A 16,194-nucleotide genomic window follows, 5' to 3' on the forward strand; every position below is an offset into this window, starting at 1 on the left:
ATAGGCCCAGCTTATTAGGTCCCGGAAGGAGCTTGGATAGATAAGGACATTTTCTTTAGGACCTCAATAGAAAGCTAGACAATGGATAGTAGGGATCAGTACCCTTTATATACTAACCCTGGGAATAAAAAGGTCTGGGGTTAGGAGGGAAAATGCTACAACTAGGCAAGAGTGTGGGACAACCCTTGCCACCAACATAATTCAATGAAAGTCCTTGAACCATCTCTGGGAGTGTTCTTTAGGCCATCTGTGATACCTTTTTCTGAACTATAACCAGTAAGACTGCAACATGGATGAACACTCCCCACTCATTAATCCCGAATGGATGATGATGATTCGTCTTCTTCAAGACTCCTCTGTACACTAGTACTATATGACAGCAGGAAATGTGCTTACGGAAATTGAAGGCCACAAGATAAACCGTGAATAAGTGGGTGGCACTTCAGAATAGCAGAATTTATACCTAGATAAAAAGGTCTTTCTAACTGGTCCTATTTTAATGAGTTGGTGAATTACCTCAAGTATCTTGGGGTTCTTGCTGCTCACCATTTTGTTTCCTACCATATTGTATAGTTCTTTGCTTGATAAAATTTAGCCCACAAGATGGTTTTGCCTATAGCTCCTATTGGACCTCCCCATTGAATTTGCTGGGTAAGGCTGATGGGAATTGTAGGCAAAAACATTTGGACGGTTGCATGCTGTGATGAATCTGTTAATTGTGCTCCTTTTCCCCACAGGGGAGCCATCCCATGTGAGGCTGGAGAGGGGAGCCTGCTCTGCAAAACTCTCCTTAGGTGTTTGGGCAAGCAGGACCTAAATGGAAGTGACTCCCTTTTGTGGGACAAGGGACTCCCAGTCCGGGAAGGACTTCCCAGACCCGAGCTCCATGTCTGCTTATATGGAGGCAGAGAAGACTATCTTTACTAATGTCTTCATGCCACCGAACAGTGACACTGCTTTAATTTCGCATCCTTTCCTCAAAGAAGTGGTTGTCTATGTTGCAGCACTCTAGTCAACAAGAAGCACACACCCTTTTGCTATGAGGAAGTACTTACACAGGGATGACTGTATGCGGAATACAATCTCCTATAGTGGGTGGAGAGCAAGTCTGACGCATAGACGGACCTTTGCGGAAGGGATGTTCTAGAGGGGCAGAGGCAAGTCCGAACGCTAGAACGCTGTCATCCCATCCGACCGAGCAGCCAGAATAGGAGAGAGAGGCGGCACCATGGAAGCCCTGATTTCCTATGGTGGCGCAACTGCAACGAAGCAGCGGTAGGCTGGGGGCCTAGCAAGAGACGCAGGGACCAGACCGGTGGGGAAGGATCAAATCCTCAAGCTCCACTTAGGATGAACAGCAGCTGTCGAGAGGAACGGGCATTCTATATTGAGTTTAGAGACCCTAGGAGGTCACAGGAGCCCGAGAGTCCTGACTGAACAAGCACCCAGTATAAAGCCGGGGAAATAACCCATCAACACTTTGAAGCAAAAGAGCATATCTGGTCAGGGGTGCTTGAAAGTCCTGAACAAGCAAAACCCTGGTGTGAAGCTGTTTGAGTGCTGAGGTCACGGGTGTCTGAGAATCCTGAACGAACAAAGCCCAGGCGTGAGGCTGGGAAAGGAAATAAAGAATATTGAAACATGAAAGAAATGACAAGTTTAAGGAAGCCTGAAAAGCTTAACGGAGCAAGTGCTCCATACAGAGTAGAAGAGAAGCAATACAAGTTTGTTGGTTGTAACTTGGAAGAACCTCCAAGGTTAAGGGGGCTTGAGAAACACAAAGCGACAAGCGCCCTGGCATATTTGAAAGGCAACGGCATATCTTCTCTGTATACCAGTTGGGGAAGTCCAGAAGGGTGTGAGCATTGGAGAGAGCGAATGGGGGAAGGGCCCCAGGTGAATCCGGTGGAAGTAAATGAGAACATTTGTTTCATATGCAAGCTAAAGAAACCGGCAGGATTGTGAAAACTGAAACAATCTGAGGAGGCCAGTGCCTACACCTCACCCTAAACCTGAGAAGGAACTGGTTACAAGAGAAAGCATCTTGAAAAACCATTTGAACTGTTGAGAAAGTTTCAATGCTGGGCCAGGCAGAAGCCTAACCTAGAGACAGTGTTCTGTTTATGTTACTACGTGGCAGGGATAGTCTATCATTAGGATTCGGATGAAAGACAAGTACCATTTATTTATTTTTCTTCAGGTATGGACTGTTCCTCTTAGAAATAGGGCAAGGTAAGCATTTTCCTTTTAGTTAAATAAAACCTGTTAAATCATGGAATTAAGTCGTTCGACTCCTTCTGGCTCTCCACAATGCCCAACTCTGGTGTATCTTGTTCACACTTCGGAGAGTCGCCGCTGTCATCGGATTTTTCAGACATGATCTTTAACATAATGTTTGCTCAGCTGTCTTCCATTGCCCCCCAAAAGTGACAGCTCGAAATAAATTAAGCTTACTCACCATCCTCTCCATGCTTAGAGACCAGCACCAATAAACATCACTGTGATTGGAATTAGTATAAAAGACTGAAGGCACACGTAGGTGTCCACTTGAAGAAGCTGTATTTTTATTTGTAACAAGGATGTGCCACAATACATTATTCATACAAAACCTCTGTTGGCATGGATCACTTCTTATTGTTTCCTTCTTGTGCTCTGGGATTTCTACATCGAGAAACCCTTTTGGGGGTTTTGGTGGTCTGTTTAGGAGTGGCACCCTTGGAGAATGCTAACAGCGTCTTTTCACATGATCTTTCAACTTTAGGGCTTCTTAAATAGCAAAATACAGAGTGACTAACCCCTGCACTACCTCTTTACTCTCCTCCAGGGTATTGCTTTAGGTGTATATTGTCAAGATTGGTGCGACTCTTCCCTCTTGTCTTTGCTCTTATTTTTCCCTCGTGCTAGGGTTAAGGTCACTTTTCTGGGTTAGAGGATTGATAAAGGATTGCCATATGACCTCTCATCGCTTGCCCCTGACTCCTCCCCATCTTTCGTGTTACATAGAGGTAGCCTTACTTTACTATTGGAAGTCATAAACTAGACACTGGGAATTTTGACAGGTCTCCTGTCACTGTTAAGTACCTCCTTCCCTTCGAAGAGCATCTGCAGTTGTGTTCTCAGTTCCTTTTGTGTCAATACGACTGGTTCCTTCCCAGCGATCTACTCAGTGTTGCTGAGAGTGGCAGAGCATACTGCTGCCACTAGGGGTCTCCCTGTTCTTTCAGCATGGGATGCAGGGTTGTCTGCTGGGATGAAGCCTAACATTGCAACTGCAGCTCTCCCAGATGCTGTTAGAAATGTGAGCTGGCTGTTTGCCCGCTGAACCCCAGGATACCACTATCTCCCCTCCTAAATAAGCTGCCTCCACTGGGGACCCTGCACAAAACATCCAACCATACTTCCATATGGTAATCAGGCTTGCTCCCGCCCCATAAGGGGCAGTCCATCCCGACCTGCTAGGTCACATCTTTTCTGCATGCGACCACAAGGACCCTGGCCATGTTTCGGATTCAGGATTCTAGTCTACAGCATTCAAGACACACACATTCACCCCACCCCCTTCTGTTGTTACCAGACTGGCTGAGGGCTGCAGCTCCGGCACTTCAGTGAAGGCATGAAGGCAGTCTCTGCTACCCGCATGTTTGCTTGTTCATGCACAGACTTCCATCTGTCTGCCCGAGTCATGGGTACTCAATGGGAATTGTGGGGTACTTGCAAGCTGGAAATTCCCAGATTTCGTCGGTCTTCTACTCTCAGAAGTCTTTTTCCAGTGTAGCCATGGTATGTTGGAATCCTCTAGATTACACTTCATTTTGGATTTTTTAAAACATTCTGAAGCCTGGCCTCGCGAATCTATTTTTAGGGCATGTTTTTTTCTTTGTTTTTTATGCACTTCTCTTTTATTAAACTTAAGTTTATACATATGGTTTTGTCATATTCAGCGCTCTGATACACCTGTGCCATGCTCGGTATGAGTGTGCTTTTTATAAACATACAAAATAAGTGAATAAATGTATGCTCTACAGCTTAGGTTTCTTCCTCATCCTGAAATCTGCTAAATCGTTTGCACCAACCACTGAACTGCCTTGAGTAGGGTGAAGCTTGCTTGACATTTGTCAAGGAGTAATCACACTTTGCATTTTTGGAGGCACATAAGCATGCTGCTCGTACAATGTGTTCCCGATGATCTGACATCAGTAGTCTGAACCCATTTTACGTTGGTATTTTCCATCATGAGTGGGCATATGCTAACGTAGAGGGTAATATTGCGAAGCTGAGAAGGTTATATCTCAATACCCCATAGATGTAATTTGGATGGTGGTTCTTAATGGAGATTCAAGGAAATAAGACAAGAAGTTAGTCTACCAGGGCACTACCACAGGGCAGCACGTAGTTCATGTATCGGATCGGTTGAGATGCACCTTAGCAGTAGAACGCTTGCATGCCATACTGAAGTTTAAGACAGATAAGGTGTAGATGGTTGTATTTTGGTTTGTCCTATCTACTGTACTAATAGACTACATGCTCTGCTTTTCTAGTCTGCCCAGGCCTTCGTGGCAAAGCAAGGGATATACATCTCGGGAACGTCCCCAGAGAGCATGAGTAACCTTCTTGCGCAAGTTGCAGAGTATGGAACACACTACACAAGACTCAGCCATTTCTCAGTGCAGCCGGTTTTGGACTCTTCGTATAATAAAGGACTGGTCTTTCAGGTATGGTGCTGTCTTTTAAATATGTGTTTTGCGTTCTTCCAGAAAGAATTGTCTACTTTCGTTAAAGTAAATAATTCAGGTTGTATCCCACTTCATATGTTGCTTAAAATTTCTATCAGTTTCTTAGTAAGTTTACTCTGCTTTTATTGCAACTCTGTACACAGACATATTGCACAATCTATTCTTGTTCAAACGCCTGAAACATTTACACCTTCTGGTTGTGCTCTCTTGAATGATTTGCAAATTTTCTATATTATGTGTGCCGCCACTTGCTTGAAAAGCGCTATATATATCTATATATGTATATATATATTTCTGAGGCTTGTGGAATCTGCTTAGATCACATGCTGTGCATAGGCCGACATCCAGTGGAAGCTACGGAGTATTACAGTTTGTTTTTCGAAACTCGAAAAAGGGCGTCGACACAGGGCGTGCCAGTAATACTATCCCTAGTGTGACGTCCACTGTACCCATGATCCCTCACGTGTCTAGGACCCTCAGATTGTTTTTTTCCGCCATACTGGTCGGAAGCATTTCGTTGAGTTCCCTGGCCTTAGCCATACTTTTGCTAAATATTGTTAAATGTACCCATTTCTCCACCCCAATGTCGAGTCACAGAACTTCCACACTCGACGCTGGCCCGGAGAAGAATTCGACCGTTGACAGCTGCACGACGGATTTGGGCCTCGGAAGGCCTCTGGCCTCGGCCCGGGCCTTGGAAGGCCGCTGGCCTCAGCCCTGCAGGTAGGGAGAGTGGGGGGTGGACATACTCTACACTCTTTTGGTATATAGGTACATTCTTATATATTCCTACACTTACAAGCCCGCTGCCACAAGGTGCGTATGGAGGGTACCCCTTTCCAATTCTGCCCCAAGTGCAACCGCAAGTACCCTTGCTTGCTGAGCGACCACCCCGAGGCGAACTGCAGAGCGTGTAGTAGGTTTAAACCCAAAACACTTAAGGACCGTTCGATCAAGCGTTGGGCCCACCACGCCAGGCGTCAAGAGGCCATGACAGAGGAGGGCGCCTTCAGCGATGGCAGCGACGCCGTGCTTTCGGACGGCGAGGGCATTATGGCGTCGAAAGACAGCCGAGCGCAAGTCCCCGACCTCGGAAGGTCGTCCGGCAGGGCGGCTATGGGGAAGACCCCCGGCGACACAAGCACTTCCCACAACACTTCCACAAAACACATGAATTCCAACCGGGACTCGACGCGCACGTCGAGTTCTCGGAAAGAGGCACATAGAGAACGATCCGAATCGGCGTCCTCTGGCCGTTCTCCAGGTAATCATCCACTGTTGGCAAGAGTGCCTCGCTACCCAAGGTAACGGAAGTTCGATCGTCGGAGGACGAAGCCGACTTCCATCCTCAGACCGCACTCCAGGAGTCGGCGCCCGCAGACCGCGTGTCGGCGGCTCCCGAGCCCCTACCTCCACACTCGAAGGTTAGGGACACTACCCCCGAACCTCGACGCCAGGCGTCGAAAGGCTCCGAAGGAGCGAAAAAACAGGGAAAACACTCTCCCACTCACAGGGAGGGGGAAAAACAACAAAGGAAGCAGCCTCTGCCTACTTCCACACCTGTTAAACACTCCACTTCTCATAAACAGACAGACAAGTCCAAGTTTTCTGCTATCACAAAGACCCCTTCTCAGACCTCCAAGTCTAGTCAGGATAAGTCAGAGAAACTTCCAGAAAGAGTCTTTCCCAGTTCTAGAGAATGGTCTAGTGATGACATAGACAGGGTCATGTCAAGGATGTCATCATTGGCAGATTTTTACGCAAAAAACCCTGAACACTTTCTCTCTTATACTCCCGACGGGTCAGCACCCTCAGGCTCTAAGGATCCTATACCTCCAAGTAAAAAGTCCCGGTTTGAAACACCAACACGGTCTTCGGACCCCTTCTCTGTACAGCCCTACTCTTAGTATCAAGGAGAAGACATCCTTTTGTTAGGATCCAGATTTGGGCATGTTGGAAGAACAAACTGGTACAGGCTACTATGGGGATGATGAGGACCAAGAAGAGGATGAGGACGACCCGGAAACCTACAGAGTAGATTTCCCCGGTAGAGAAGGAACCCCCGGTTACCGACACCCCTGTCGACAACCAACCTCTCCTGAATGAAGTTCTGTCTCGAGCAGCTGAACATTTCCACATTGACACCCAGGGTGCTCAAAAGAAGAGGGACTTCGCCGAGGAGTTAGTGGGAGAAAGGAGGCCTGTTGCTCAGGCCATCCCTATCCTGAAGTCTATTCAGAGAAGAATAGACCCTTCACTCATAAATCCTAACCTCACCAGGGCAGTGAACCCCAGGGTTGAGAAACTTTTCAGGGCAGCCCAATCAGACCCACTGTATATAAGGGGGCATCTGAAGCCGGACTCCCTGGTTGTTACAAACACCCATAAGAGGGCTGGAACACCCTTGTGATCGTCCGAAGCTCCTCCCGACAAGGAGAGCAAGAAACTGTATGGTTTGGGCAGGAAAGTAGCCTCCACTTCCGCCTACCAGGCAAGGATTGCCAACTCCACCACCCTGTTGGCCAGCTACAACTGCCATCAGTGGGAAGAAGTCGCAGCACTCATAGACTCCGCCCCAGAACCCTTAAAGAGCCAGTTGGCAAGAGTTTCGGCGGAGGGAAGAGCCATGCCTGGTTGCATTTTAAAAGCAACCTTTGATGCCGCGGATAACGCCGGCAGGTTGATAGCAGAAGGAACTGTTATTAAGAGACACGCTTGGTTACGGCAGTCTGGATTCAAAGCTGAAACCCAAGCATCATTGTTGGATAATCCGGTGGAGCCGGATCTGTTGTTTGGTAAGGCAGTCGAGGGCGTGCAGAAAAATGCCAAGGACGAGAATGAAACACTCAAATCCCTAGGCCAACTAACCAATGAACCCCCTAATCAGAACGGGAATGGCAATTTTCGTCGCCCACGCGGCCAAAATTCCCAGAGAGGATCTAACTATTCCCAGGGGCAGCGTACACTGTGGATCAATAATAATCAACAGTCTACCCAGGGTTACGGCAGGGGTAATAAAAGAGGACGTGGGAAAGGTAGGGGCAGCCCCAGTAGAGGAGGCGGCACGCCTCCACCAAAACAGTGACGCTCCTTTCAGGGTCCCTTCTCACGCAACCTCAGTAGGGGCACGCATTTCCAACTTCACCCAAGCTTGGGAAGGGATCACATCAGACAGATGGGTGCTGTCCACAGTATCCGCAGGGGACTGCATAGAACTGTCAGAGCGTCCCCGAAACCATCGTCCACGACAAAAAATACATTCTTTGGACCACCAGAAGATCCTCCTTGAGGAGATCGTCAATCTGCTAGCAAAGGACGCGATAGAACTCGTCCCGGGACACCAGGTAAACAAGGGTATTTATTCAACTTACTTCCTTGTGCCAAAAAAAGATTTGACAATGTGCCCAGTATTGGACTTTCGGCCTGCAAACAAGTATGTCAAGCCCCAAAAGTTTCGCATGACTACTCTCCAGGAGGTAATCCCCCTCCTGAAAAAGGGGTATTATATGGCAACATTGGACATGAAAGATGCCTATTTTCATATTTCCATGTTCCCAGCGCACAGAAAGTACTTGCGCTTCAAGGTGGACAGTCAGCACTACCAGTTCAAGGTACTGCCCTTCGGGATAGCTTCGGCTCCAAGGGTATTCACCAAGGTACTGGCGGTGGCGGCAGCACACCTACGCAGGGAGGCCATCCCGGTGTACCCTTACCTGGACGACTGGCTCATCACGGGGAGACCCCAGTAATTTGCAGAGCAAACATTCAAAGGACAATCAACCTCCTCTTCGAATTGGGCTTCTCAATAAACGAGAAAAAGTCAAGTCTGGTGCCAAGCACATCCAAACAGTTCCTAGGAGCTATCCTAGACACTCAAGAGGGGTTGACCTTTCCTTCCGAGGAAAGAATTCGGAATATACTGCTGCAAATTCCGCAAAATCAGTCCAGTCGCCAGATAACGGTACGCAAAGCAATGCGTTTGCTGGGCATGACGGCGTCATGTATTTACCTGGTCCCCCACGCGCGCCTGCGTCCCATGCAGGAATGGTTGGTAAAACAGTGGTCTCAGGCAAGTGGTTAGTGTGACGATCTAGTGGTTGTTTCGCCAACACTTGTACAAAGCCTTCACTGGTGGACAAGAGAGAATCTGTCCAAGGGGAAACCCTTTTACGATCCCGAGATACAGGCGGTAGTCACAACCGATGCATGTCTGACGGGGTGGGGAGCTCACCATCTCCACCACACAGCTCAGGGTCTCTGGTCGCACTCAGTGGCCAAGAATCACATCAACCTGTTAGAGCTCTGGCAGTATTCAGAGCACTTCAAGCGTTCAAGCCCTACCTTTTAAATCTGTCAGTGCAAATCCGGACGGACAGCACTACAGCCATGTTCTACCTGAACAAGCAAGGAGGGACTCGGTCGCCAAATCTGTCCAAGCTTCCCCAGAAAATCTGGATATGGGCACTCTGACGGAACATCTTCCTGTCATCGCAACATGTTCCAGGGGATCTCAATTCCCTAGCGGATGCTCTGAGCAGAGACCCCCTCCCAGAGGAACACGAGTGGTGTCTATACAGAGAAGTCGTAGAAGATATCTTCTCTCAGTGGGGTTTCCCCACTATAGACCTATTCGCCACAAGCGAAAACAGACAATGCCCAGGATTTGCATCCAGGTTCCCCCAACCAGACTCCCAGGGGAACGCCCTGTGGATGAACTGGTCAGGGATGTTTGCGTATGCTTTTCCACCAACTCCTCTAATCAGGAAGGTGGTCAACAAGATGAACAGAGAATCGATGTCGCTCATCCTAGTTGCTCCCATGTGGGCAAGACAACCGTGGTTCCCACACTTATGCAGATTGGCGGTGTGTGAACCCATCAAACTTCCGGGCTGGTACAACCTACTGTCCCAGCACCAAGGTCAAACAGTGCATCCTCAACACAACTCAATGAACCTGGCAGCATGGCTCCTGAAGTCATAGAGTTTGGACATCTCAAATGACCACAGAGGTGTATGGACATCCTAAAGGAATCTAGGACACCTAACACGAGGCACTGCTACTTTGATAAATGGAAGAGATTCGTTATCTGGTGCCAGAATAAACAAATCACATGCTCCACCTGCTGGATGCAGGACTGGTTTTTAACTCACTGAAGGTATACCTGGCAGCCCTGTCAGCATACACCACTTCCCATAACAAGGTGTTGTGGTGGAAAGTACCAGTAGTTAAAGCCTTCATGGAAGGAGTAAAAATACTTCACCCTCCTATTTCAAACCCACCACCAGGATGGGACCTTAACGTGGTGCTATCTAAGCTCATGGGCCCCCCATTCGAGCCCATGCACAAAAGCAGTCTCAAACACCTGACTTACAAAACGGCCTTTTTAGTAGCATTTACATCTATAAGAAGAGTCGGTGAAATTCAGGCTCTGTCAGTGCAAGATCCCTTCTTTACTGTCCATAAAGATAAACTGGTTTTACGCACACACCCTAGGTTCTGACCTAAGTTTATTTCAAAATTCCACGTGAACCAGTCCATCGAGCTTCCGGCTTTCTTCCAAGACCCACAAAGCTCGGCTGAGGTGAAACTACACACACTAGATGTGCATAGGGCGGTCCTCTACTATGTAAACAAGACCAGAATACTAAGGAAAACAGATCAGCTGTTTGTCTCCGTAGCTCCAGGCAGAGAGAGGGATCGCGTCTCTAAAGGCGCCATCTCTAAGTGGATTATTAACTGTATCCAGCTGTGTTACTCACTTTCTGAAAAAACTCTGCCTTTCACGCCTAGGGCCCACTCTACAAGAGGCATTGGGGCCACTCTGGCTTTCATTGCAAATGTACCCCTTGACACCATTTGCAAAGCTGCTACCTGGAGCTCTATTCACACTTTTACTCAGCACTACTGCATTGACACTCATTCCAAGACAGATACACAAGTGGGACAAGCGGTTCTAAGACATTTCTTTGCTTATGACCCTTCTCACATCCCACCTCCTTCTTCAGGTACTGCTGGCTAAACTATGCGCAGCATGTGATCTAAGCAGATTCCACAAGCCTCAGAAGGGATACATTACTCACCGTAATCGTGTTTCTGATGCTTGTATCTGCTTAGATTCACATGCGACCCACCCTTCCTCCCCTCTGAGAGAAGGCGCATGGATGCTTGTAGTCTTACCTTTCTATCTATCTGCTTGGATTGTCTGTACTCACGCTACTCCTCATGCTACCTTATGTCAGAAGAAATACAACCTGAGGGTCCTAGACGCGTGAGGGATCATGGGTACAGAGGACGTCATACTAGGGATAGTATTACTGGCACGCCCTGTGTCGACGCCCTTTTTTCGAGTTTCAAAAAACAAACTTTAATAATCCGCAGCTTCCACTAGATGTTGGCCTATGCACAGCATGTGAATCTAAGCAGATACAAGCATCAGAAATACGATTACGGTGAGTAATGTATCCTATATCATATTTCTGATGTTTGTTAATCTGCTTAGAATCACATGCTGTGCATAGGTCCGACATCCAGTGGTCACTGCGGAGTATTGCATTTTGTTTTTCGTAGTCGAAAAGGGGACGTCGACAAGGCGTGTCTGTAACACTATCCCTATAGTGACGTGCGTTGTACCCACAATCCCTCACGCGTCGAGGTCCCTCAGATTGTTTTTTTCCGCCCAGCTACTGGTCGCCTTTATGCGGAGCTCCTAGAGAGACATTGCAAAATAGTTTCTTCGACCTTTGGTCGTTTGTCATTAATATCAATAACGTAGATCCCTCCCTCGACGCAGAGCTGTTTCTCCGCCGAGCAAGATCTTCGACGGAAGGACGAGCGGAGGGGATCCTTCGGCGCTGCGAACAAGTGGCCTTGCCGGCTATACACAGTAAGGAGAGTGGGGTTTTGTGGTCTTTCTTTCTTCTCTTTAAGAATGCCTTTCTCTTTCCCCTCCCTCTCTTTCGAGGTCGTAGTCACACTTCTTGCCCTCAGCTATGGAGAGGACGCCATTTAGGTTTTGCCCGCTTTGCAAGGGTAAATATACCTGGAAGGATAAGCACAAACGGTGCAACCGTTGCTTACCCCTTGATCACCAGGACGACGGCTGTGCGGCCTGTAAATTACTAAAGCCCAAAACTCTAAAAGACTGCAGGGTCAAAAGGTGGGCGGCCTACGCCATGTCTAGGCCTGACTCCTAGCCCGCTGCCGCCGCCGCCGAGTGTGACGAGGACAGTGACTACACGGCCCCCGTAACGGGGGCTGTAGACTTCTCAAAGGAGCGTTCACGCTCCTCGTCGTCCGTCCCCAGCCCCGACAAGCCCGGCTCACGCCCATCTTATGGGGATGAACACCCCGGCGACAAGGACGCACACGGAAAAACACCAAAGCACATACCCCCCGGCACGCATTCGTCAAAGACGAAGGCAGCCATAGCGCCAACGGGGATGCCGGGCCCACCGGCGTCTTCCGCCGACCGTAAGGGTCGTCAGCCCTCCCCGCCACCGCCTCCGCGACAGGCAACTGGGCATTCTAAAAATAAGGGCGCTAACACCTAAACCTCCGGCGACGCGCATCGTAAGAGTGTTAGGGAGAATTCTCTGTTTAGGCTGAATTTCCCTACCTAGTGAGTCCCCCAGCAGCTTTGCTGGATTTCTGGGGTTTCTTTTTTTCTCCTGCCAAGAGTGAGACTCTTTTACCCTCACTCTTGGACATGTTGAAGTGTGTTTTCTTGGTTAAACCTTGTGTTGAATGGGCTATGGGGTCTTTTACTCCATAGGGCCTCATGTATTTTTGTGATGTGGGTTACACAGCACCCTCTGTGCCGTGACCCAGGGGTGTCCTAGGGACTCCCCAATATAGACTCCATACCCTGGGACTGACTACTGTCTCCCAGGGCATGTAAAGTCACCAAAGACTTTGCTAGTCTTGAATCCTGAACAGAACCAGTACAAACCATCCTATTGTGGACGTACTGGCTGGGGCAATTCGATTGCCCCGGGGTCTGTTAGTCGAGGGGGCACGTCTCCGTCCCCCCTGATCGAGTTTTGGCTGGTGGCAGTGGAAACTACTTTTTATATTCGACCGCGAATATTTCCCTATGGGATTTCCCATTGTTTTAGGCTAACACATTTAATTATTTATTTACGGTAGCCTTAAACATACCGCCGGTTTATATATTTATTATTATAACTCCGGTTGGGACTTTTTGCCAAAACTTGATTCAAAAATGGCGTTGGCGTTCGCCTCTGTAACTCTGACCCAAAGTGGAGCCCTTTGTTCCACTTTTGGCAGGCTTCTCCACAGAAGCCCTCCAAAGTGGTGCCACTCTGTCTGGGGTACTTAGGAGGGGTGGAGGGGGATTTAGGCACCCTGGACTGAGTTACCTTGGTAACTCAAGTCGCACTCCGTCCTGATTGGCCCAAGTGGTGAGCCGGCCGGCTCACCACTTAGCATGTTTGAGTGACAGCTAGGCTGGGTGAATGGGGGTTTGCTGCATAAAAGCAGGGCTTTGGGGACTGGAACTTCAGAAGTCGCCACAGGACCAAGAATCCGACGAGGGAAGAGCTGAGCCGACCTGCTTCGACGACACCACCCGGTGGAGCCCTGCTGAACCGTCTCACCACTTTTCCCGACGACCGAGGAGAACTCTTAACGGAGTGGCTCCTTCCCTTGACTGGTGGGGACAACCAGTTTTCACCTTCTTTTCGCTTCTCGAGGTATCTCGTGGCCGCCTTGCCCGTGCCAAGCACCCCGGCAACCGGAATACCACACTTTTACCCCTAACCGCGAAAGCCGGTACAACCCTTTAACCGGAGGACTCCGCGGCTGGTTTCTTCCCGGGCAGTGCAACGACCTTCTTCTTCTGCTCTTCAGCGAGAACTTCTTCTCCCCTGACCGACGTCGAGCCTTGCTGCCACTGCCTGGAACAACTGCCACCGCTGGAGGATCCTTTCCGCTTAAGGTACTGTGTTCCGCCTGGCTCCCCTTGCCACCGACTGTACGGGGTAGATTTAGCCCCCGGCTTTCGACCCTGGGAGTGCCTGGGACACCCTGGCTAAACTTTCTAAGCCACTCTAAACTCTTTCTAACTCTTTGCAAGACTTTGAATCCCTAATAACAGTGTGATCTTGGGCACATTTTCGCTCCGGCTACTCTAAGAGTGGGCCCTGCCTAGTGACTTTTGCTCACCTGTGACTTTGTGCTTCGTTGAGCCTATTGCAAGTGTTCTAGACCTTAGAGTGGTGTGTTTAACCCATTTCTGTTTCTTTTTATCCCTTTCTTGAACCTACTAGAGTGTCATCTAACGTTAAGCGCTCACCTCTGTTTTAATTATGTGGTGTTAACTTAGAGTTGTCTAGATAGGAGTAAGGGTTGAAACTGCTTTCATTATAACTGTTTTTGAAGTGTTTTTACTATATTTTGCTAGAGTGATTTCAACTTATGTATGTAATAAATAAATAACTATATACTTTTGAAACCAAGCTCTGGTCAGTGTTTGCTTGTGCTATTGTATTTGAGTACCTATTGTGTATACTTTACATACTGCCTAACTCTTCTTGAGGGAAGTCTGACTGCTCAGCCACAGCTACCAGGTAAATCTGGGTGGTGCGGACTGCTACCAAGTGGGTTTACTGCTATACCTGTAGTCTTAAATCTTTTGCAGTGTTCCCTAAGGGAACTGCACAGGTTTCTGCCTAACACTGGTGTACAGCGGTGGGATTTGTATTGAGTATACATTTTATTGTGCTTTGAATACCTTAGTGCAACTAACCACAAAGCTTAGCACTGTAAAAGTAAACCTCTAACATGTCAGTTATAGAAAGCTATAGTCAAGAGTCCCTTGCAGCCAAAACTGCTGATTGTTTAAGAGTGCTCTGTAAACATAAGGATCTCCTGACTAAGGGCATGAAAATGGAGCTGATTGAAAGATTGTTAGCTAACCAAAGTCTGGGTGATGGTTCAGAGGAACCTACCACTCCAGCAACTGTAGATGACAGTATTGAAGTTAACATGGAGCAAAATGTTGATGATTCTGAGGAAGAGTCAGAAGAGGAGGGTGAGGCTGTTGTGACTGTCCCCCCTAGGCCTCTGCCTGCTCTACCTGCTGTACCTACTGGACCTTTACCAGGTCCCACATTTAGTCCTCAGTACTTTGAACTGGAGAAAATGAAACTAGAATTGGAGTATAAGAAACTTAATGCTCAAACTGACAAAGAACTAAGGCTAAGGGAAATGGAGCTCAAGTATGACTTAGAAATGAAGAAATTATCTGTTGAGAATGTTTCTCTCTCTGGCTCCTCTAGAAGTTCCAGTCCTAAAAGACCCCGGATGCCTAAAGAATTGATTGGTATGTATGAGCCTAAGTTGGATGTGTTGGATTGGTTGTCTCTGTTTGAATATAATCATGGGCTCCAGAACATCACAGGAAATGACTTACTCACCTGGTTGTTCTCTAGGCTTCCCCCTGTTGCAACTGATGTGGTAATGGAGATGGGGGAGGAGGATAGGAAGGACTATGAATGTGTGAAACTAGCTTTGATAGCTAGGTTTGGGAAGACCCCTTCCCAGTATCTTAAGAGGTTTAGGAGCCTCAAAAAGCATGATGGTACCCCTTGGGCTACCTGGGTGAGTGAATGTTTGAAAAACTTAGAGGGATGGATTAAGGGTTACAAGGTGAACACTTATGAAGGTATGAAGAATTTGTTTATGTTGGAGACTATTTATGATGCCTGCTCTCCTGAGCTCAGACAACACTTGGCTGATTCCAGGGAATTAGATTCCCGGAAACTAGCTAAGGCTGCTGACTTGTGGGTTGCCAACAGGGCCACTCACAAGGATTCTGGGGTCACTCAGAAGAAGGATGGGGAGAAACAGCCAAAAAAGGACTCCAAAGAGAATTCTAATACTACAAATTCCAAAGAGGGCCCCAAACAAAACTATAAGGGTAAGCCACAAGGGAAACCAAATCAGGCTAGTGTACCTCCTGGTCCCAGACCAGAAGGAGGTCAGAACAAGCCTCCATTCCAGCGAGCCTTTGGCTCATGCTTTGTTTGTAAGGCTACTGACCATGTGAAAGGAGATCCCAGATGTAAGGGTAAACCTTCAGGGGTCCAGCTTGCCTCCTTAGCCTTCGCTCCAGAAGAGGAAGTACATATGGCAAGTGGAAACTTTCTATTACTAGCTGATGAACCCACTGGAGTCTCAGCTAGTGTTTCTTTAGTCTCTCTGGGGTTGTGGGAACAACAGAATTTAGATGTATATAACTCTATCCCAGATAATACTAAAGAGTATTATAAGGACAGTGTCCAAGTGAATGGCCAGGAGACTCCTGCCATCAGGGACACTGGGGCCAGCATAACTGTGATGGATGAATCATTTTTCAAGGCAGAGGATGTTGCTAAGGCACCCAAATGCCTCACCAAGTTAGCTGGAGGGCCTGTGCAGATGTGTCCCCAGTTACCAGTTC

The 16,194-nt window shown here is 48.0% G+C and overlaps 1 protein-coding gene across 1 annotated transcript in view; it reads left to right on the top strand.

Annotated features, from left to right (window-relative positions):
- Positions 1 to 16,194, top strand: part of TUBGCP6 (tubulin gamma complex component 6) — a 728,796-nt gene that overhangs the window by 130,839 nt on the left and 581,763 nt on the right. The window contains exon 5 of the mRNA XM_069627853.1: positions 4,539 to 4,712. Within this exon, the coding sequence (XP_069483954.1) occupies positions 4,539 to 4,712 (174 nt within the window). The remainder of the gene's footprint in view (positions 1 to 4,538; positions 4,713 to 16,194) is intronic.

Source organism: Ambystoma mexicanum, chromosome 12 (assembly GCF_040938575.1).
Source record: "Ambystoma mexicanum isolate Mex_15411 chromosome 12, UKY_AmexF1_1, whole genome shotgun sequence".
In the NCBI taxonomy this organism is placed as follows: Eukaryota; Metazoa; Chordata; class Amphibia; order Caudata; family Ambystomatidae; genus Ambystoma; species Ambystoma mexicanum.